General features: G+C 45.7%; 1 protein-coding gene across 1 annotated transcript; it reads right to left on the reverse strand.

Annotated features, from left to right (window-relative positions):
- Positions 1-10,206: 10,206 nt before the first annotated feature.
- AMER2 (APC membrane recruitment protein 2) lies at positions 10,207-20,545 on the reverse strand. Its single transcript, XM_014263957.3, has 2 exons — positions 19,611-20,545; positions 10,207-19,436 (listed from the first exon to the last, which is right to left on the reverse strand). The coding sequence occupies exons 1-2, from the start codon at positions 20,404-20,406 to the stop codon at positions 18,538-18,540; spliced, it is 1,695 nt and encodes a 564-aa protein (XP_014119432.2). The 5' UTR covers positions 20,407-20,545; the 3' UTR covers positions 10,207-18,537.
- Positions 20,546-22,074: the final 1,529 nt, after the last annotated feature.

Below are 22,074 nucleotides of genomic sequence, written 5' to 3' on the forward strand. Positions count from 1 at the left end.
GATCAAGCAATACTGCAAGATGTATCTAATATTGCACTTTTTGAATTGCTCTCAAAACTGGTAAAGTTAGTCACTCACCGAGAGCAACCCTTTTATGTGATGCATGTCAGGTCACACACTGACTTGCCAGGGTTTATCGCTGAAGGCAACAGAAGGGCAGATGCTCTTGCTGCACCTGCAGTGATGGCCACTCTCCCAAATGTTTTTGAACAGGCAAAAATCAGCCACCAGCTTTTCCACCAAAATGCACCTGGCCTGGTTCGCCAGTTTAACATCACTCGAGAACAGGCCAAAGCGATTGTGACCACATGCCCAAATTGCCAACAACATGCACTCCCTACAGTGAGTACGGGAGCAAACCCAAGGGGACTGAACAGTTGTGAACTGTGGCAAACAGATGTAACACACATACAGGCTTTTGGACGGCAGAAATATGTTCATGTTAGTGTAGATACCTTTTCTGGAGCGGTCTATGCTTCTGCCCACACAGGAGAATCATCTATTGATGCTATTAAGCACCTCTTACAGGCTTTTTCTTTCATGGGCATCCCCAAGGAGCTGAAAACTGATAATGGGCCTGCTTATAAATCCAAGGAATTCGGGAGCTTCCTGCAGCAATGGGGAGTAGAGCACAAAACTGGCATCCCCTACTCCCCTACAGGTCAAGCCATTGTAGAAAGAACTCACCGTGATATTAAAAGGGTCCTGGACCAGCAACAACAGGTTCTGAAGGTAGAACCTCCCCACATCCGGTTATCCAGGGCACTATTCACAATCAATTTTCTGAATTGTTCTTTTGACAGCCTGAACCCACCCATCCTACGCCACTTTGGGGGGAACAGTCACAGGTTGATGAAAGAAAAACCTCCAGTTTTAGTAAAGGACCCTGAGACTTGGAAAATGGTGGGACCTTACAAATTGGTTACTTGGGGACGTGGATACGCCTGTGTGTCCACCCCCTCTGGTTTAAGGTGGGTTCCTTCCAAATGGGTAAAGCCCTATGTTCCCAAAGTCTCAGAGAAATCTGCAGAAGCACCCCAGGTTGCTCATGCTGCCTGGAGAAGAAAACGCCGCGCATGTTCTCTGGAGGAAATTCCATTTAAGCCTCCTATCTGGAATAGTTTGTAATATATGTTTGTCTCAAGTTTTTGTACCAGTTTAGATCCCACTGTTCGTGTGTAGCCTCGAGACGTCATGAGACCGAGCCTGCTTCTCATCCTACTCGTGATCATCCCACCTGCAATCTCCTACATAGTACCGCAGCCCAAACCACATATGGACTACATCGATAAAAGTTCTCAGACATCAACAGAGAAACTGACAACGAGCTGAATGGACTTTTCAATGGCTGGGGACTCTCGGGCTGGTTGGGATCTATTCTGAAAACTGTAATTTTAGTGCTGTTTGTTTTGGTTGTAGTTATTGTAGTTTTTAGCATTGTTTTTGGAGTAATCAGACGCATGGTTCTCAAGTTAATCTCAAGCTCATCTCCCCCTCCTGAGGTCTACCATTTGGAAGCCCTCAGTGCTCCAGTGGATGACCTAGAAGCCTCAGTAGAATCATTCTGCACCATAAACACAGTCCTCTTCTTTTTAAACAAAACTAGGGGGAGATGTTGTGGTGTGTTGCAATATCCTGTTTTACCTTCTCCCTTCCCCCTCGCCCCTCGCTGAGTGTGCCCTGTCAATCAGGCTAACATACCAGCAAGGCGTCGTGTGATAGGTGACCCTAGTACCTGGAGACCCTGCCCCTTCACCTGGTTGGTGACTCACCTGTCCCCTCCCCTTCCCCTGTCCTGAGCTTAAAATGTGAATGAGACCATGCGGCGCCGTTCTGTTATCAGCAGTAGCCCAGTGCAGACATATCTGTGCTCATGGAATAAACATCTGGCTACCTTCGAGCAGAATCCGCTCCCTTCTTTTCTTCACCATCGCCAGAAGCTCTCCCCTGAGGAGAACGGAGTCCTGTCTTGTGCCCCGCTGCACTCTGCCGCCAGCCAAGGTATCTTTGAGGTATAACACCGCAGAGCTGCCTGTGGCCCAGCAGCGAAGGTCAGAACTGGCCTAGGCACCATCTAACTGGTTATATTGGGATACATATTCCAATAGGCAGCTATCTGGGGCAGCCATGAAAATAGCAGCAACCACTGGGTAGCTCAGGGTTTAGATCAGGTCAGCAGCCCAAGGTCAGCTACCAGTTCTCTTTTAGGCAATTTCTGCAGGATTCATCAAGTTTGCCATTGGGTCTGTCCGGGTTCATCGGGTCAGTGCACAGAAGCACACAAACTATTCCTGTGCCACCATCCCATTGAAAAATCTCCTCAAAACTTCCAGTGGAAGCAGGGAGAGGAGACAGCATGGCTTCATACACCCAGGAGGAAAGCTGCCAGTCAGCAGGTATCAGATCCATTTGCAGTGCCCGTGCCCTGGCACGTGTGTCCAGGCTGGGCTTGGATGTCCAGGGGCCGACTGGAGCAGGGGAAGAGCCCTGCTGGCACAAAGGTGCCTGGGCAGGGAGGACCAGCCCTCTCAAGGGCTGTCCATCTACACTGGCAGGAAATAGAGGGAGAGAAGCAAATGAGCTGTAGGTTTCCCCAAAATCAGTATTTTCCGCTTCAGGGGGCAGAGGGAAAATCAAGCAACCTGATCATTTGATCAGTCTTAGCTGGAAAAAGAAACTGTGGAAGAAAAAATCGGTCATTGACTTGTGACAGTCTGGTGGAAAATCACTAAGGCTTTTTGCAGGCTGTTTTCATGTCAGAACTGACCTAGTTTTTAAAATGCTAAAGAGGTGGGGGCGTACTGAGCTACAGAAGAACCAAACTATCCCAGGCCAAGCAGAACTGTAAGTTGGGGGAATTTTTCTTAAGTCAGTCCAGACTGAATTTGTTGGGAAGGTGTAGCTGGTGGATCTTGCTTTGTCTTTGGGACATGGGCAGAAGATGTTTTCTGGAGAGCAGAAATGGGTGATGATGAGGAGCCCTAGGGAGAGAGAGGCTGGGCACTGCATGAGCCACCCGACAGCTGGTTGTGGGCAGATATAGGTCACTTAGAGGCTGGTGAAAACAGAGCCCACTAATTAGGGCACCAAATCACTCACCAACAATAGAAAAGAGATCAATCTGCTTGGTGACATGAAAAAACCTGAAGGCTTGTGCTGTGCTGTTTATTTGGGCACGTTCACCGTCTCTATGATCAAAGACATAAGGCTAAGAAATGCTTTTCTAGAAACCCTCAAGTTAAAAGTGTTTCAAACAACTTTGCACAATTCAACAATTGCTCCATAAATCTTTCCTAAGGATTTTCATCTGGGGTAAGAGACTTGGTATTGTTATTAATATTTTTCTGAAAACAGGAGAGGATGCTTTATTCCACCTGACTGCTTCTGTAGTCTGAGACCATGTTTCATGGAATGACAGGAACTATGGTTTAGCTATTCTTTAAGGGCTTCTACTGAACAAACCCTAAACCTTATAAGCTGAAAAACGATTCCATTTGGAACATTTATTTTTAGAATAATTTAAATTGCATTTAACTAATGAAACAAGCGAAAATAAATATTTTACTTACTTTATATACTTTTTTACAAATATAGGAATCATGTTCATACATGTATAAGAACAATATTTTAATCAATTTCAATGCTTTAGTGTTGAAGTAATTCAACTCCAAGCTGTAATATGTGTTTTAATAAGTAATATAATATAAAATTATTTTTACTCAGATAAAATGATGTATAAAACTAGTATTTTAAAATAGTTGAAGTCCTTCCTCTAGTGATAAAACTTGCATATTTTTGGGTCAGTTTACAGGGTGTTGTCCTTTTTTGCAAAAAACTGCTGCTCTAGAGCATCCTAAGCTCATTCTTATTGTAGAAGGTGGTAGTAAAAATGCAGCATACTATTGCATACCATAGATTTCATTTTAAAATGTATCTTATAATACAGTTTCCAAGGAAAAAAAGGCACATGAAAATGTTACTTGTGAGAGGAGCTGTGTAACTTAGATTGTTGTGGTTTGTTGGTGGTTTTTTTCCCCCCCCCATGTATTACTGATAAAGGATGTGCTTTTAAGAAGCCACCAGGCTAACATGTGGACATGGGAAAATGTTCTCCTACAATAAATGAGAATTCTCTCATTAGCAAACTGCTTGAGTGCTACTATAAGGCCTTAGTGCAGCTGGCACAGTTCCTAAGAATAGAATTACTCATTGCCATGGTTACCCATGCTGGAAATATTACCCTTTGCAATCATTGTAAACAAAGATCCTTTCACAACAGTGTAAAAATTAGAGCGCTTCAAGAAATTAAAGGAAATTATAAATTGTACAGCGGTTGAAGTTGTGCCTCGTAAGCACTGTAGCTTTTCTAACACACGAGGGGTTCAAAAACCCTCTGCAGAGATCTGGTCCTCTCCTGGCCTGAGCAATATGTGAAGATCTCACCCATCACCTCCGAGAGCAGGCTCAAAGCCTGAGAGCCATAGTGCTTGTGTAGCACGGGAGCCCTTCTGTGTGCCATGGGTCCTCGCTGGAGTGTGCTGTAAAAGCCACTCAAAAGGGGATGGTTGGGGAAGGCAGCAGGTGGGGACTTCTCACACATGTCACCCACGGAGCTCTCCAGATGAAGGGTACCATGGAGCTAACTTGAGTCAAACCTTCGAGTCGTGGAGGAGCAATCCCTGGAGCTGGCACAAGCTTGGACAGCAACAGCAGCCACAAACTGGGCTAGTCTGCTTCACCACACTTGAATAGCTGGAGCAGGAGGAGTTCCAGGAAATGACACTTGCTGTGCAGATGCCCAGCAAGGAGGTACATTGGTTCACATGCAAGCAGGCAGCAGGGGAGTGGGAGAGGCAGGACTAAAACTCAGGCATTCTTTGGTCCTGCAAGTGCCTTTTCCATCTGGACACTTCAGGGTTGGCTCAGTTTCTCCGGATGCCCATGCCTTCCTTCTGTCTGGTCTGTTGGCACTCTGGGGCTGTGGCTCCAGCACACACAACATGGAGAGGCTCTCATCCTGCTGGCAGTTCACAGCAGAGTACAAAGACATCCTAAACAAACACTTGCAGTAGTGCAAGATTTGAAGAATTTGGCCACGTGAAACCTTTCCCCTGGAAGGCTGGCAATCCCCATTTAGAGGTGGAAAAAGCAAAGGGGTGTGGTTCTGCACTGAAGGTCACAGGAGGACATCTGTGAAAGGATATCACAGCCTGACTCCAATTCTCTGCCCTGTTCTGCAGCCATTCTCCTTCCTGAGCCATGTTAAACAGCCCCACAGCCGTGCCAGAGAGCCTGGAGAAGCCCTCAGGAAAAGCCCTAGGGAGTAAAGAGCAGGTTCAGTGATGCAGAACAAGACAAGGAAACAAGCAGCCTACAAACCTCGGCAAAGTGGTCCTTTCCTCTGCTGGTCAGCTGGGGCACAGCAGAGCATTAGAGATCCTCACTGCGTGGGAGTGTTTCTGCGGCAGGGAGGTCTGACAGGCCACGGGAGCTGCAGGTTGGTAACCTCTGGAGGAGGCTCCTGCACATCATCCAACTGGAAAGAAACAGATGTGACAAGATAACACTGAAACGGAATCCCAAGGGGAAAAGAGAAATTGGGGAGCTTGTTAAGAACCCTGCTGCCATCTGGAAGGCAGGAAGAGGCAGGCATCTGTGAGAAAGTGGCATCTCAGGGGGGAGCCTGGGTTCTTGCAGCTGGCACTGCATGATGGAGGGATGGGCAGTAGCTGATGGGTCTGCCCTGACCTGGAAATCGGATCTGAGGGTGAAAGGAAGGGTGGTTTTCATTTTCCGAAGACCTCAGGGTATGTAGCAGAATCTAAAATAATCACCTCGTGCTGATTGTTGTCCTTGGCAGGAACAGTAACTTTGTGGCCCAAAGGGTTTAATTGAAGATACAAGGGGGGAAATGGGAACACATTAAGCTCTTGATTTGCTAATAGGAGCCTTTTGTGCTGTTTATTGGTTCGGAGCCATCTCCTAGGTCTTAACCCTTTACTCCTCAGTTGCCATGAAAACATGTGGTCTTCCTCAACTATGCTTCTTTTTTTCCAGAGGTAAGAACCGTTCTTTTTGAGCTTTCTCTAAGCTCACATCATTGGTGCTAAATCTGGGGCATGGAGAGAGAAGAGAAGGCCTATGCCATGGTAACAGATGCCTTTGAATTAGTAACTGGTTTTCTAGTAACTGATATTTTCTGTAATTCAGCCCAATGAACACCAGCTTAACACTGGCCTTCTCTTATGGAAATGAAGGACAAAAGGCTTTTGCTTTCAGTTAGCCATGTAAATCCTCCGATGAAGCCTATTCTACCAGAAGGGTGGTAAAAGGCTGAGCTATAAATAGTGCTGTGTGTTTGCCTGTGCTGAGGCAGAAATGTAAGGTTTCATAGCTCGGACTGAGGACCCCAGTCGTTTTAGAGCCAGGGGCTGACATTTGCCTTTCTGCTTGTGCTCTGATGTCTGTTTTGTTTTCTGATACAGTCATTTATTTCAAATGGGTCTGAATATGTTACATCTCGAGAAAGAATTACGATCTGGCATAGACAAGTTAACTTGTCTCTGTAATCTCGTCCAACTGTTTTTCCATAAAACATGCGGATTTATGGTGTTTTCTATCAGACCCCAGGGAAAAAAACACAGGGAAATTTAACAACATGCAGTGATGATAGACATAAATATGTTAAGCCCCTGAGAAGGCAGCAATAGGCTACTCAGCAAAGGATTCAAGCATGATTTCTGCAGTTGCTGCATAGAAGCATTTCTCACTGATTTGAATGGAGCTGTTCAGATGCAGCAGCTGCGTAATCAGACACTAAATCTGATGTGATAATGACTGGATGTGGCCTAATCGGGAGGATCAAAAACTTAATTAGTAAACAGGGGGGAAAAAGTCATCTCTAAGAAAAGCAGTAGCAGGGGTGATTTCTTCACTATAAATGCTGCATTTTTGTGTAATTTGTTATCTGTCAGTAAACAAAATCTATTCATGCAGAATGTGAAAGGTAGAAAGTCAGAGAAAGACAGATGTAGATTCAATATATCCCAACTGTAAAGGTAGACCAAACCTAGCCAAATCCTTATCTGTCTCTATTTTTCCTTAAGAACTACTCAGAACAATCCTTTTGATTGCTTTCAATGTTTTTTCTGATCCTCTGCATTACTTTAGTAGAGCAGATGATTTTTTTCACGTTCACTTTAGATTGTGATCGGTGTCTTCACGACCATAGTCAAAAAGAGGTTTTTCCCTACTCATATTTACTAAGACATATTTGCCTTTATTTATTCAAATGTATTTCCTTGCAAAATTAGGCTGTGTTTTTGTCTTTACAGGTGAATAAATGAAGTCAGGGCAGGAATGAAATGCATTTGCTTTACATGACATACATAATTTCTGTCCTTAAAATACTGTTTGGTCATGAGATTTCTGCTTTCTTTGCATCCCTCATGTTACCCTGCATGTTGCCAGCTCCATGCAAGGAGCTCAGCACCATTTGTTCCCACGCTAGCCTAAAACTGAATATGCTCTTGAAGCACGTTGAGCCACATTGGTGCCCTGGGGGCAACCATCTCCCTGTGAAGCAAAAGAGGACACTGCTGCCTGCAAGGCTTCTGGCTGCCCCAGGTTTTCTGCCTCAACTTCTCCCATCACCACCATGATTCTACCCAGGCAACCTCTGCTCATTCAAGAACCCAGAGAATCTTTATTCAAGTCTCTCCTCTGTCCAAGGGACTAGGAGTTTCAAGTGACACCAGCAGAAGTGTGATGAGGCCAGAGGAAGAGCCTATCTGTGACTCCTGGGAGAGCAGACCCAGCCGTGCAGTGCTTTTGAGCCTGTCCCAGTGCAAGCACTTAAGTGATAGAGAAATTTGATCATAAAACTTCAGACCAGGTTCTGAGCAGCAACACCACGGAGTGCAGCTGATTTTGTGGATGCTTCTTTAAAATGTGGCACCTGCAGACTTCTGTGAGTTGGGAAAGGAAGCAGTGGAAGAAGGACTCCGACCTTCCTGGTCCAGGACAGTGCTCCATCACAAGCCCTCCCTCCCCTCCCTGATGGCACCCTTTGCTCAAGGTCACCTTTCCCCTGACATTCACCTGGGAGTGCTGCACAGAGGCACTTTGTGGGGACTTTGCATAAGGATGAAGCATCAAAATAGGTCATTTGTTAGTCTTTTCAGTAGCTGCAGGGAGTTGTAATTAAGAAACTCATTGCATTTAAGCTGGAAAATAAGCTGGAAAAGATACATGTAATGATCAAGGACAAGTCTTCTTCATTAGTCAGAACAGGAGATCTGTTCCCAAGGTCTAAGTGAATACCTGATCCAAGTGCTAAGGGTCTTTGCAGAGCATTAAACAGTAATGTCATTGGAGATGAAGCAGTTTCTTGGTCCTCAGCTCCCATAGGAGCATCCATGGCTGCTGAAATAATCCTTTGAAGAACTTTGGAGCCTCCTCCCCAGCCCCTCAGGGCACTATAGAATGGTTTTAATTGGAAGCAGACATGCAATGTGGTAGGTAGGAGCAGGCGTCTGCTGAATGTGAGCTCCTAGTAAACAACTCCTGTACAATGCCTTTGGAAGGGAAAAATACCATGATTCAAGAGAAAGATTTTAAAATTAGACTAGTACTTACTCATGGTCAGTTGACTGGTCCATTGGACTTGCCAACACTCCTTACCAATTATTCAGAGTCAAGAATATTATCTTCTCTTTGTTGCTTGATAGATTTTGGATGAAGCCTTCACCTTCAATGTATGGGTCACAGCGAGATTCCCAGGTCATCACTCCCATTGCAAACACTGTTCCAGTAAGATGGCTTTGAAAGTCATAGAGATGTATTGTTGGGAATGATTGATTTTTGTTTGAATCAGGAAGGGACTTTTAGCTCAATATTAGAAACTTCATTTTGATTTTAAAAAAATATTTGGGCAAAGTCTTGTTTCAGAAGATTTTTCTTTTTTTTTTGTTTTTCTATCACAATGGATCTGCCAGGTTACTGTCATCTGGGTATATGGAAGGCGTCAACAGCTGCATCACACAGATCTACAATTCTACAGATCTACACAGTTCTACAAATCACACAGATCTACAGTTATCAAGGTTCACGAGGTTGCTGTACATTTGCCCTGCACTTCATTGAAACCCCTTTGTCCCCCAGAATCCCAGTAGCTGTACTTGGACAAAAGCAAGGTAGCCACCAGGCAATATGTGTGGCAACAAATTTTAACCACAGCTCTTTTGCTTTCACATGCATAGGATAAAAGGCAGTAACGTGCAATAGGGGACACAGACTGAGAAGGCCTGCATGTAAAAGTGTTTGTGCACTAAATCACCAGAAAAACATTTCTTCCGCCTCCTTCCAACTATTAGAAAGAGGAGTTATGCTTTTGTGAGCACAGGATCATTTATGTCACTGTGCCCTGCTCCTTACTAGCATTAACAAGCTTTTCACGCCTTTTGCTTTGTTGTTCCTCAAAACCTTTTGAGCAGATTTTATTCCAGTTCTTCCTCTGGCTGGCTCAGTATATTCCATGGGAGAACCTTCAGCAAGGCAGTGCTACTTAGCTCAGCAAAGTAAATAAACCTAAGGATTAAAACTTGACTGATGTAAATGCTTTATGCACGTTCAAAATCCAAGAAATTTAGAGAAGTTTGCAAACCAGAGGTTCTAATAAATGTGACTTAATAGTCACAAAAAGGAAGAGACATTTTAAAGGTGGGAAATGTAGCTTACTGCAGACTGCATTTGCTAACTGTCACACCAAAACTGCAACTCCAAAGTCAATTTATGCCAAAAGAACAAGCTTCCCCACTTGCTTCTCAACCAGGAGAATCAGAAAACAAAGCTGATTTGAAAAACAAAATAAAAGCTCAGTCCATTTCATTGTGTAAGGAGTTTAAAAGGAAAAAAAATTTCCAAAACCAAACAAAACCCACATGCTGATGAAACAGGAGACCAGAAGACCAAAACTCTCGTTTCTGAAAGTCCTCCTGTAACTAACAAATTCAGTATGATGTTATTAGTAAAACTGCTAAAGGCATTTCTACATGAAAATGAAATTGCACAGATGCCCAAGTATTCTCTTTTATGCTATTTTGGTGACATAACTCCCCAATGTCCTGCTTTGAAAAGCCTAGTATTTTCCAGGGCGCTCGATAGATTGGCTCTAACTTGAACATCAAAAAGTAACCTTCACATTCATCAATGAAAAGTGACAACTGATTTTATTGACTGTTTTCATTATAACACATGACAGTGGGAATATTTTTCACTGTTAAGATTTTTGAATGGAAGAAAAGTGCAGTTAGTCTGAGTTCCTTACATTCATTAGAAGCAAGACTATTGAAACCATCAACATTTACAATGACACATAAGCAAACACCAGAATCAGTGCCAATAAATACACAGAGTACCAAAATAAATATTTACAGAATTAAAAATATAACAAACACTGATTAGTATATCCTTGTGAACTGCCAGGGAAGAAAGACACCTATTGCTATCAGTTAGGTTGTAAATACATTAAGAATACAGTGGTTCGAGGAGACACGTACTCATAAAAGTTTGTAGAGGTGGAAAGGAGCAGAGTGTGTCTAACAGTCTGTCATAAACAGCCTCCCAGAATGTTGTGAGCTTTCTTTAAGAAAAAGTTGGTGCACACAGGCCCACCAGATCATTACCAAACCTTTTAGATGAGAAGAGAGGGGAGTTCTGGTGTTACTCACTCATTATCTCAAATAGGTTGTTTGCTACCTTACAGGAGGTGGCTGACACAATAATACAAGGAAATATTGTAATTAACTGTAATTATTGTAATCTGTCAGCTATATCACATCTTACAGAAACAGGCTGAGTGACCTCTAACAGGACACACACGTCCCCTTCAGCAGGCAGGAAACACCGAGAGCGTTGCTTTGTCTGATGCAGTCCCTGCTACCCTGTTCTCAGGCACGCCATGATGTTTAAGCAGAGTTGGGCTGCCATTAAAGACTAAAGCCATGTTGTATTTTCTGGGTTTATTGTATTTTCCATCACCCACATTCATACCTCATCTCCCATTTCAACAGGACCTCAACACCAGGCTTCAACACCAGAGCAGGGTAAATTCAGATGGAGCCAAGTTATGGGATCTTCACTCAATAAAAACCAACAGCACTTACAGATCCACCGATATCAGATAGAATACTGGTGGAATGAGTCATTGTCTAGCTGTTAAAATTTCACCCATGGTAGAGGATTTATTTTAATTTCATGAAAAAGCAACAGCTCAAGTCTTGTTCCCCCTTTAGAAAAGCAGGATAATGCTGCTTAGCCCTTGGTGCTGCTGCACTGTGTCTTACACTGCCTCCCCACTTGTCCTTGGGCTGCAAGGGTGCAGCCAGAGCTCACCACTCTGCCTAGGGCTTGGGTCCTTGCATCTTCCTGGCAAAATGAGGGTGGAAGAGCAGTGAGAGGCCATAGGCCAGTGCTGGGCTACAGGGGGTTTGTGGATGTTTCTGTGCTGCAACTGCCTTTAGAAAGTAAGACACTGGGCACTGCTCAGGTGTTGATGAGAGCAGTCACACAGCAGTCCACCTGCAGGAGCACTGGCTTCAGCACACCCGAGCTCACACTGGCTCCTCTCTCAGTGTGACACATGAACCCAAGCATCAGTGCAAGAAAGAAAGGATACAGGGTTTTTAGGCATTTGTGTAACTCTTTTTCCACAAGGACAAGGGGTCCAGGCCTTGCTTTCAGCCCATCTCCCAGATGCCCTATCAGTCCTCCCACTTCAGCACCATCACCCTGCCCTTTCCTGCTGCTGTCCAGGGCTGGCACCTCCACATGGCACCACCTTGCACCCCTCTGCTGGCACCACAGGGCGAGGTCACACAGCAAATTCTGCTGGTGACTTGGGGTGCCTTGCTCCCCCAGTCCACAGGCTGCAGGTGAGTTGGGACACACCTTCTCCTCTGCTGCCATTAACCAAGAATTACATTTTAAGGTCAGCCTTAATTCAAAGCAGATACAACCAATTTTCTTTTACAAGCACATTATGTTCAAAGCTTCCAATGCATCTGCATAAAAAGCCCATGGAAACAACCTGACACTGATTTAGCAACTGTTTTGATGCAACATCTTCCAAAATAATAAAAATCTATTAAAGATCTTACCATTTAGTCCCCACATACCTTCTCCCTAATGATACATTAAAATGTGGCTGTGCAATAATTAAAGGGAGGCTTCATTAGTTACCATATCAAAAACATGAACAATGACAAAACAAGTGGGGGGTTTAGAGCTCTGGAAAGAAGCTGGTCCTGGTTTTGCCATCAAGAGTTAAATTAAGGAAGGCAGTGATTGTGTTAGCTGTAATTTAAACATGCTGAGCACTGGAGTTACGTGCTGGAGTGCAGCTTGTTAGGATGAAAAACAATGGAAAGACATGTTTTGCATTCAGATCAGTGAAAACGCTACCACAATAATATAAAAGACTGCACAAACACCTGAATAATGTTAATCTTAAAAAAAAAAAAAAGGAAGACTTGTTTAAGAAATACTTATTTCCGTAGGATTAAGAGATTAAGGACCTCTGCCAGTTCTTGCTGGAGTCAGTGGAAGCTTTGCCACAGCAGAACTGGATCCTGGCAGGAGATTGTCCTGTTGGCAAATGCCAGTTTCCTAACTTTGTGGCCATAGCAGGATTAGATTTTATTGCAGAGCATTGCTTGGATGTGATGTCAAAGTAGGCAAAGCAATCTTCTTTTAGCCATTGCTACAAGCCTTTAAGCCTGGCAGTTTAAATTCCTTGCCCTGTGAGGTGCTTAACCTTTTCCTCTCTGTACTACAACTTTGGCTCTATTTATTTAAGTATGTACAGAAAGGAAAAAGGAAAGCAAAGATAAAATCTGGGCACAGTCTGCATAACAAACAGCTCCTGGACTTTCCTTCAAGAGTGACCCGCTTCCTTGCTACATTTACTAAATTGTTCACAACAGGAAAGTGGAGGAATGTATTCCATGCTATGCAAAATATCACTTAACATTCTCACCCATATGTATGAGGTCACACAGCAGACATCTCCATTTTAAATATCTTTGCCACTTATTCTGAGGGGGTTTAATTTTTTCAAGACCAAGAAGTAGAAACAAAGACCTCCTGAAGAGGAGGCAGGGTGGCAGCAGCTCGTCTTTTCTGGTGCTGGAAGGCTAGATCAAAAATCTGTTTCCCAAGCAACTGCAGTATGGCTGAGCTGAAATGAGAGACATACGGGAAAAAACCCCAAAACATCCTAGGCAATAGTACTCACTGTTCTGGGTGGAGAAGCCTTCTAAGGCAAGAAGTTTTAATAACCTGCTTTTGCAGGAATCAAGGCCCCCATGATGTGGCTCAAGTGGTTATAGCTATTATTCCTTTGCATATGACAAGTTCTTCCATTTCTCTCTACATGAAATGGACCCAGGAAACACCAAATCAGTGCTGAATGTTCCTACCCGAGATGCTTACAAGGAAGACAAGGTATGAACTAATGATGACTAAAAAATTCCTATGAGCTAAATTAAAAATAAATTGTCCCCTGAAAACAAACAGCAGAACAGACTGATACCTCCTGCTCACAGTAAACAGCACGTGGACTCAGGACAAGGGAATCCTATCATCCCATCCCTCCCATCCCTCAGTGGAAGGGAGGGACACTCAGCAGGAACCCATCCCAGGCCACTGGGGACAACTGGCAGTGTATTCCTAGCACTGAATCTCAGAAGAGTCATTTGTTGTGCAGTTCTGCTCGGACACGTGGGGTTATGTCACCATAATAAAAACATAAACAAAGGGGGTGGGGAGAAGAAAAGACAAAATGAAAAACCAAAATCAAGCCCTGCAGAAGCTGTCATGTGTGAATTTTGCCAAGACTCATTTCTGCATTGTCTTTGAGTTGGTGTCAATTTGTTTTTCAAGACAGAAGCCCCAGTCTTTCATATCAGTAACTACGAAAATACATTTTCAGGCCACCTTGCCTAGAATCTTCCGTGTTGGCTGTTGGATAACCATCTGTCTTGCAAGTGGCTATTGTTACTGTGATCTGTCCCTTTCATACCATTATCTTCCTGAAAAGCCTTTTCTGAAAGTAGTCCATTAGGGCAGGGAAAGAAAAACCTCAGTGCATGGCCACGCAGCAGAATCAATGGCTCCCTTTGATCTGCAAACTCAGTCAGTACTACAAATTTAAGAAACAACACGGTTTTGCTTTGCTAAGCAAAGCCTGTTAATTTGGCTCATCTGCACTCATAGCATCTTACTGAAAATACCATCTGTATCAGATGTTTTAAGACTTTGGTGCAATACTTGCTTAGATAAATAATTTTGTAAGATTCATTAAAAATAATCAGTGAAGTAATTTTCATAGAGTACATCTATGCACGTAGTTTTTAAAATTCAGTCCTCTACTACCCTGAATGGTGGTGAGGATATTCACAGTGGATGAAGAAAATGCTGGTTACTGATGGAATAAGACTGATCATAGTTTTTTCTTATTCTAGTCATGGAATTTCCTCTGAAATCTACTACGAATGTTTGAGTCCTATTACTGGCAAGAGCAAAATGCATATGCACTACATGGAAAATAAAACCTTTTATGTTTTTTGCAGGCCACACATTTAGTACTGGAAACTTAGCTCCTATTATGACAAAACAAGTCCACAAAAAAATAATTTCATGCTGCTGAAAGGAAATCTTTTGTGCTGATATAAAGAACAGGAGTGTATATCACTGAAATCACTGCAGATAGCTATAGAACACTATGCAATATATAGAAAAACTCTAAGAACATACAAAATTTACCAGTAGGGACCTGAAAGTGCAAAGAGTACACATAACTAAATACCAAGTCCTGATCTATAAAATCCTTTATGAACGACATACAGCTGATAATTACAAAGCATCATTCAGACCACCAAATAACAAATGAAACAAATAAAGAAAAATATACTTTAAGGAAATCAAAACAATGACACCATCGGGATTGTTATCTTTGGGACTCAGAACACCATTTCTACCTCAATACCTACCAAAGCCAAGGAAAATATATGCTTGAACAGGGTAACACAAATAAGAATGCAAGCTACCACAAAATGCCTCAGGACTGTTACTTCTTTATGTCTCAGCCTTTAAATCCAGCAAGCCATTAACTGTTTGTTCTTAGGCATCTCACAGTATTTTACAGGGATCTTTCAGAAATTATACATAGGTCTAAAGAAAGCCTTTGAACCTCCTTTCAATGATTGTTTTAGGCATTGTGTGGAGTGTTACAAATATATTTCCATGAAAATTGAAAGCCCTGGTAAATATTAGATCTTCTATTACCTTTCGAAATAAAAAACATAGATGGCTTAAAGACAAAAGTGGATTTTAGAAGTACAAAGGTAATTTGAACATGAAATTGTATCTTTACTCTCACACAACCATTACCCTGAATCAACGTCAGCATGTCGCAATGATTCAAAACACTGACGCCCGACTACCAGCTACTTTCCCATTCTCCTTTTAAGGATATGATTGTCCTTAAAATATGTACATAGCAAGCAGCCAAACAAACTGCAGAGAGATTTGCAAAATGTGCTCAGAGGGGGTATGTGACAGAAAGCTTGAGGGAGTGGCTGTGGAGCACCTTGGCCTGGGCAGCTGCCTTCCCACCCATGCCCCATGCCAGCCCAGAGCTCCTCATTCCTGGGGTTAGCACCCAGGAGGAGGCTGTCTCATGCAGAGGATGGAGGGAAAAACGTGGCAGAAAACAAAGGAGGAGAGAGAAGAATGAAGGGAAGCCAAAGCATTTTAATGATGATTTGTGTTAGTGGTTACGTGAGAGGGAGTTAGTCTAGTGTCACACTGATGGTTTTTCAATACAGACATGCCACAATGCAAACAAAACACATATGATGAATAATTTGACACACACAAGTCCTGTAGAGATGGCAGCTGGTATCTCCTAGTGGGTTTAAAGATGCACCACTCCTACTACCTGTACTCAGTGCTTCCAGTTTTTATGGTACTACCACCACATCCTCCCTCCCTCTCAACTTCCAGTACCTTATAGAATCTCTGAGCACAATTTGTCCTTAGAACAAAATGGGGAATTATGATTTTTCTGCAGAGTTGTCATGCAAGGAAAGATGCATCCCTCACAGTCAAACAAAACCAAAAGAACAGGAAAAGGAATGTCATGTTAGGGCTGAGGAGCAGGATAATATTCTGTGTTCTGTACACACATCCTTTAGAGGGTGTTTCAGCTTTGACTTTCTAAAATGCACGAGTGGAGTCAGACCAAATGCAAATCCCTTTCTCAGGCAAAGGAAGCCATGGTGAGTGTGTTTGGAGGCAGATGTGGAGCACAGCCCCCAGGCTGTGAGTGTGAGTGTGAGTGTGAGTGTGAGTGTGAGTGTGCACAGGGACCCTGCCCGGGGCTGTGCCCTCGCTGCACATGCATATGTACAACACGTCTGTGGGAGTGGGCACACAGGGAACCACACACCTACATGTCAGGAAGAAAACATAAAATAATCCTCTTTGAAGTGTATTAAGGTTCTTAAACCATGAAAACAGGGGCTGGTCAGGGAAGCTAACACTTTCACTGGGATGCTGCAAGTCGGTATTAAATTCTGCAGCAATTTCAAAACTGGATGCCAATTTCACCTTCATGACTCACTGGGTCATTTCCCCAGTGAACCACAAATCATGCCTATACATATATACAATTCTTATTATGGTATTTCCTGGCTTTTTATGGTTTGCCTACAACCTTAATATCCTTCAAATGTATATTCTGTATATTTATTTTCCTCTTTTTTTTTTTTCCTTTTGATTTAAGAGACAATAAAACCAACTGCTATGCAAGATCAGACCCATTAGTTTCAATGATGTGAATTTAGGATTCTCTGCATAATATAGAAATGTATATTTTTAAAATGTATATTATTTTAGATACGCTGGAGCATATATTATATATTTAACTGTGGTCTGATGATTAAATACTTATATCAAAATATTTTGTAAATACATAATATTTACCTTTAGACTTCAGTGATTTTTAGAGCTTTTTCAGTGTATCATAAAAATATGTCCTCAGGCACATTAAAACCCTATTATATTTCTTTGAAATGTTGCCAATGCCCATGTACAGTAGCCACTACTCAAAAATGTCATGGCCATTAATACATTTTTCCTAAGATCCAAGCTCATCAGACCATTTAATAATGTACCACTAGCTTACCATATTTTTTTCTCTCTTAACATAAAATTATTCTGACATTATTGAGAATGAAAATAAAAAGCAATGAGAACCCAAACTTTTTTTTTAAATAGTCAAAAACTAATTTTATATATTTTAAAAAATAATACTTAAAAAACAAGTTTCTTTGCTGGGTTCCTTCTCTGTAAGGTTTAAGCCCAGAGCAATTTTTGTCTAAACCCCTGAAAATAGAGGTTTGCAGTGGCAGTGCTGTCAGAACATCTGCTCTGAGCCATGGAATGTGCCACTGGAATAAAATCAGCACTTCAGACTTACTTATCTGGGGATGCATGAGCCCATACAAACCAGAGTTTTTCTCTAATTTAAGGTACTTACACAAAGTCCTATCCTTTTAGAACTGTAAAATTATCTACCTATAAAAACTAACTCTTGCTTAAACTCTAGATAATAAGGACAGGTGATTTTTTTTTAATAAAAAATCTGCTAAAACACATATATATTTACACATGGCGAGCAAGTTATTGTAAAAATGTGGACAGTGTGTATATATTGGCATTTAGTAAAATGTTTCCCTGAACCTGATTGTATGCATTATCGGACAAGTATTGATGTAAACATCTGAACCTACGTCAGGTGTCTCTGTTACCCATTTACATTAGACCAGATCAAAACCAACCAGACAGACAGACAAACGAAAATGTGTTTTCCTGTTAGACGAGTCCACCTAACTCCTTAGTTTTATCTCCTGCACACAAGTCAATCAAGTCTGCTGCAGAGCAGTGTTCTCGTTCCTATAGCAGGCAAAATACCTGTTAGGTGGGTTGTTTTCTGCTTGGCATTTTTTCCAACATCTTGTGGAGCAAACATCATTTCCAGAGCCAGCCAGGCACCCAGCCTCTACTCCTCCCCGAGAAACGATTAGGAGATAAATGTATCGGAGGAGAACCTCTCATGTCGCTCCTTTTGTAGCTCCCTTGAAGAACTCATGACACTGCTTTGCACGAGGAAGGATGGTCATAATCCAAGTCCTGCTTCCAGAAAGGCATGTAAAAATGAACCTCCCCAGTGTTTAGTTGCAGAAAAAAGATACAAATGTAAAAAAAGTGCTCAAAAAGAAGTTGACTTTTTGTATTCAGCCACACAGTCTAGTAAGAAGAGACTCAGAAGTGCAGGCCCACAGAGTACAGTGAAGGAAGCCTTTTAGGTGACTTTCTTCAGGTGATGCAAAACTAATTCATTATCTGTGGTCTCCTAAGCAGACTTTCCCACATGGACATCGTTCTCTGCCTTTGCCTCCACTTCTTACCCAACTACTTTTTGGCACTGTCCTGGTACGTGGCAGTTTTCACTGTTGTCCCCGTTACTGACCCGGCTGCGCCCCTGTTACTGACTCGGCGTACCAGGACTTTGGAGACGGGGATTTTTGTTCTGTGCATCTCGCTTTTGGCCAGGTGATGGTGTGCGACGTGATGGCTGTTACTGGCATCTGCTCCGTGGCTGGCAGGATGTGACTGTGATGAGGAAAGGTGTTTAATGCTGATGGGTATCTTGGAGTCCTTGGCGGCGCTGGAGGGTGTTTTCAGCGAGCTCACGGTCGTTATGGGAGACACGGGCTTGGAGCGTGGCACACTGGGGGCTTCCTCGTGTGTGGGCCCTGCTGGTGGGTTCTCATCCGGCTCGGCATACAGGTCATAGAGAGCATCCCCACTGTAGCTATCCCTGGGAAGGGTTTCCTTCTGGATGCTTGTGGAACTATCTTCCTCGGGACCAGGCGTGGTGGAATCCCAGTAGCCCTCATCGCTGTTTGGGACACCCTCGTGCTGCTCCTTTTCCCTGCTCTTCTGCTCCTCTTTGTGGTTCAGGTGAATGGCAATCTGGTGGAGGCCACCGCGTTTCACCACCACCCTGTTCTGGGCCCCCTCGGTACCTCGGCTTTCCTTCAACCCCTCGGGCTTCTTTGTCCCTCCTCCGCTTCCTCCTCCCTGCGTCTTAGTCTCGTCCGTCTGTGACAGCATATCCCAGAACTCCTGCAGGCAGGTGTCATCCACCTGGTCGGGGCTGGCCATCTCCTCCCCTCCTCCCTGGTAGGCCACCATGGTGGGGTGCTTCTTGGTGGCCCCCAGCTTGCTGGGCCCGGGGGTGCTCTTCTCGCAGACGCCACTCCCGCCGCCCACATCCTCCTCATGGTCCGCAATAATATCTCCGCAGCCTGTAAGAGAGTCAAAGCTTTTCAGTGAAGTCACGTCAGCAAACATCAAACAAATACGATCAATCGATTGCTCTGAGGGTGGATCAACAGAGGAAGGGTCAGGGGCGGCTGCCGTCTCTTGACCGCTATCACAGTGAGGTTCAACAGGGGGAATAGTCGTTATTGGAATGTCACCTGTTATCGCCGCATCCTTCGCAGTCCCAACCTCTCCGGCGGCCGGCTCGGGTCGCTCGCGGCGGAGCTCCTCGGGTGGCCGCACGGCGGCGGCGGGCGGCTCCTCCCGGCGCGGGGAGCTGCTGGCCCGCGGCTCCGCGCCGCCCGCCTGGGGCTCCTGGGTCGCGGCGGGCGCCTCGCCGCTGCGCTTCTCCCGCGGCGGCTCCGGCCCAGCGTCTGCCGCGCCGCTCGGGCTCTCAGACAAAGGTTTCGGCGTCTCCTCCTTGATGCACTCCAGGCTGGCGGTCAGGGAGCCCGGCATGATAAGGCCGGACGAGATGTCCGAGCTTTCCCCCCTCTCCTCCTTGCCGATTTTGTCCTTTTTGTGCCACCGCATGCTGCTGAAGATCCCCTTCAGCCCCTTCTTTTGTCTGCCGCCGGCCCGCGGCTCCGCGCCCTCCGCCTGCCTGCCGTTCTTCCTCAGCAGCGAGAAGAAGCTGTGCGACTTGGCCACGGGGCCGCCGGGGCTGCCGGCCGGCCGCTCCTGCGCCTCGCGGCTCGGCGCCTCGCCGCTGCCCGGTTCCTCCTTCTTGCTGCTCTCCAGCACGGCGTCGGCCAAGCCGTCGTGCGTCCGGCTCCGCACCATCCCCGGCTTGCCGGCGCCCTTACCCTCCCCTCCTCTGCTCCGCACCCCGAAGATGCTCGGCATGGTTCCCCCGGACTTCCTCCTCCTGAAAAGCTTGAAAGCGGTTTTGTTAATCCTCCCCGACGGCTGCTCGGCGGCCGGGGGCTCCACACAGTCACACTGCGAGTCCATTTCTGCCTCTGCCGCTGCAGCCGCGGCCGCCGCGGCTTCCCCTCCGCCGCGGAGCGCGGTGCGAGCCCTCAGTGACAGCCCCGCCGCCGCCGCCCGCCCGTCTCCATGGCAACCCGGCGGAGGGAGGGAGGCAGGGAAGGAGGGAAGGAGGGAGGGAGGGAAGGAGGGGGATAAGCCGCTTTCCCCCGCCGCCGCCGCGGCCCCGCCGCCCGTTCTGAGCCGCCCCGCGCCGCCGCAGCACCGCCCGCCCCGCCGCCCTTACATAACGCGGCCCCTGCCCGCCGCCCGCCGCCTCTCCCACGCACGGCCGGGCTCTCGGGTGCCCCGCGAGGGGGCCGCGCCCGGGTGGGCAGAGCCCGGCTTGTATTTGTGACGGCGTTTCGCGGCACGGTCGCAGCGCGCCCCGGACCGCGGGCGTTGCGGGGCCGAAGCCGTGGGCTGGGGGATGCAGCGATGCGCTCGCAGCGCCGACAGAAAGCGGCGGCCGGGGTCGCCGGGGGGTGGTGGCGGTCTGCAGGTGCCCGTGCACCACACGGCAGGGACTGACGGGTGGGAAAATGGGACACGCGCAGAACCCGGTACGTAAATACTCCTGAGGGCAGAGGAAAAGGATGCGAAATTCTCCCCACTCATCTTGCTTTCCCATCTCCCACCTCACCAGGACGACTCCCACCGCCCCCGTGTCCCTCTTTCTCCGCAGTGCCTGGGGCTACATGTGCCCATTGCCCACGACCAAGCTGGGGCACAGCCCAGCCTTCTCCCCAGTCGCCTCCCCTGCCATGGAGCAGGAGCACGGTGGCATCCCCCACGCAAACCTCCCGGCCCCGGCAGCCACTGTGCACAGTCATGGCACTCAAATAATGCCCATGTCGAATTCCCACCAGCGATGATGGCCAACAGTCGAGTCACATCAAGGTGGCTGGTGTCACCCTGAAACTCCTACCTGGCTGCAAATCTGTCCCAGGTGAGAATGGAACGGAGTAGAGCAGCGCAGAGCAGTTGGGAGCAACGTTCACAACAGTCATCCAGCCCAACTGCCCGACCTAAAGCCCAGAGCACCTACTGTCCAAATGCCTCTTAAACACTGACAGACTTGGGGCACCAACCATCTCTTTAGAAAGCCTGTTGGAGTGTTCACCACCCTCTCAGTAAAGAAATACATTCTAGTGTCCAGTCTGAACCTCCCCTGGTGCAGCCTGAATCATTCCCATGCATCCTGTCGCTGGATACCACAGAAAAGAGCTCAAAACCTCCCTCTTCTCCACGTTGCCTTCTCAAGATGCTATGGAGAACAGAGAGGTCACCCCTCTGTGTCATTTTCTCTAATTTAGACAACCCTGACCAAAATAACCAGCCCTGGGCTCCAGACTTGCTGAACTCTCAGCCAGATTATTTCAGCTCAGAGCAGAGCTGCTCTCACCCAGAGCTGTGACAGTGCCTGTGCCCTGGCAGCCCAGCTGTGCCATACAGCACTAGTCTGGGCTCCTCAAAACAGAAACACTTGTCTAGGTTTAAGCTCTAAATGCAAGTGAGAACCGCTAAAGAGAAGTTGTGTGTGGGCCCACTGGCATGGAGCTCCCTTTGAAGTCAGTAAAAGGCTTTGCCATTGACTTCACTGGCTGGAAGAATTAGTTGTAGGTTTGGGTGTTTTTTTAACATCATCAGACA

The sequence above is a fragment of the Zonotrichia albicollis genome, chromosome 2, assembly GCF_047830755.1.
Source record: "Zonotrichia albicollis isolate bZonAlb1 chromosome 2, bZonAlb1.hap1, whole genome shotgun sequence".
Lineage (NCBI taxonomy): Eukaryota > Metazoa > Chordata > Aves > Passeriformes > Passerellidae > Zonotrichia > Zonotrichia albicollis.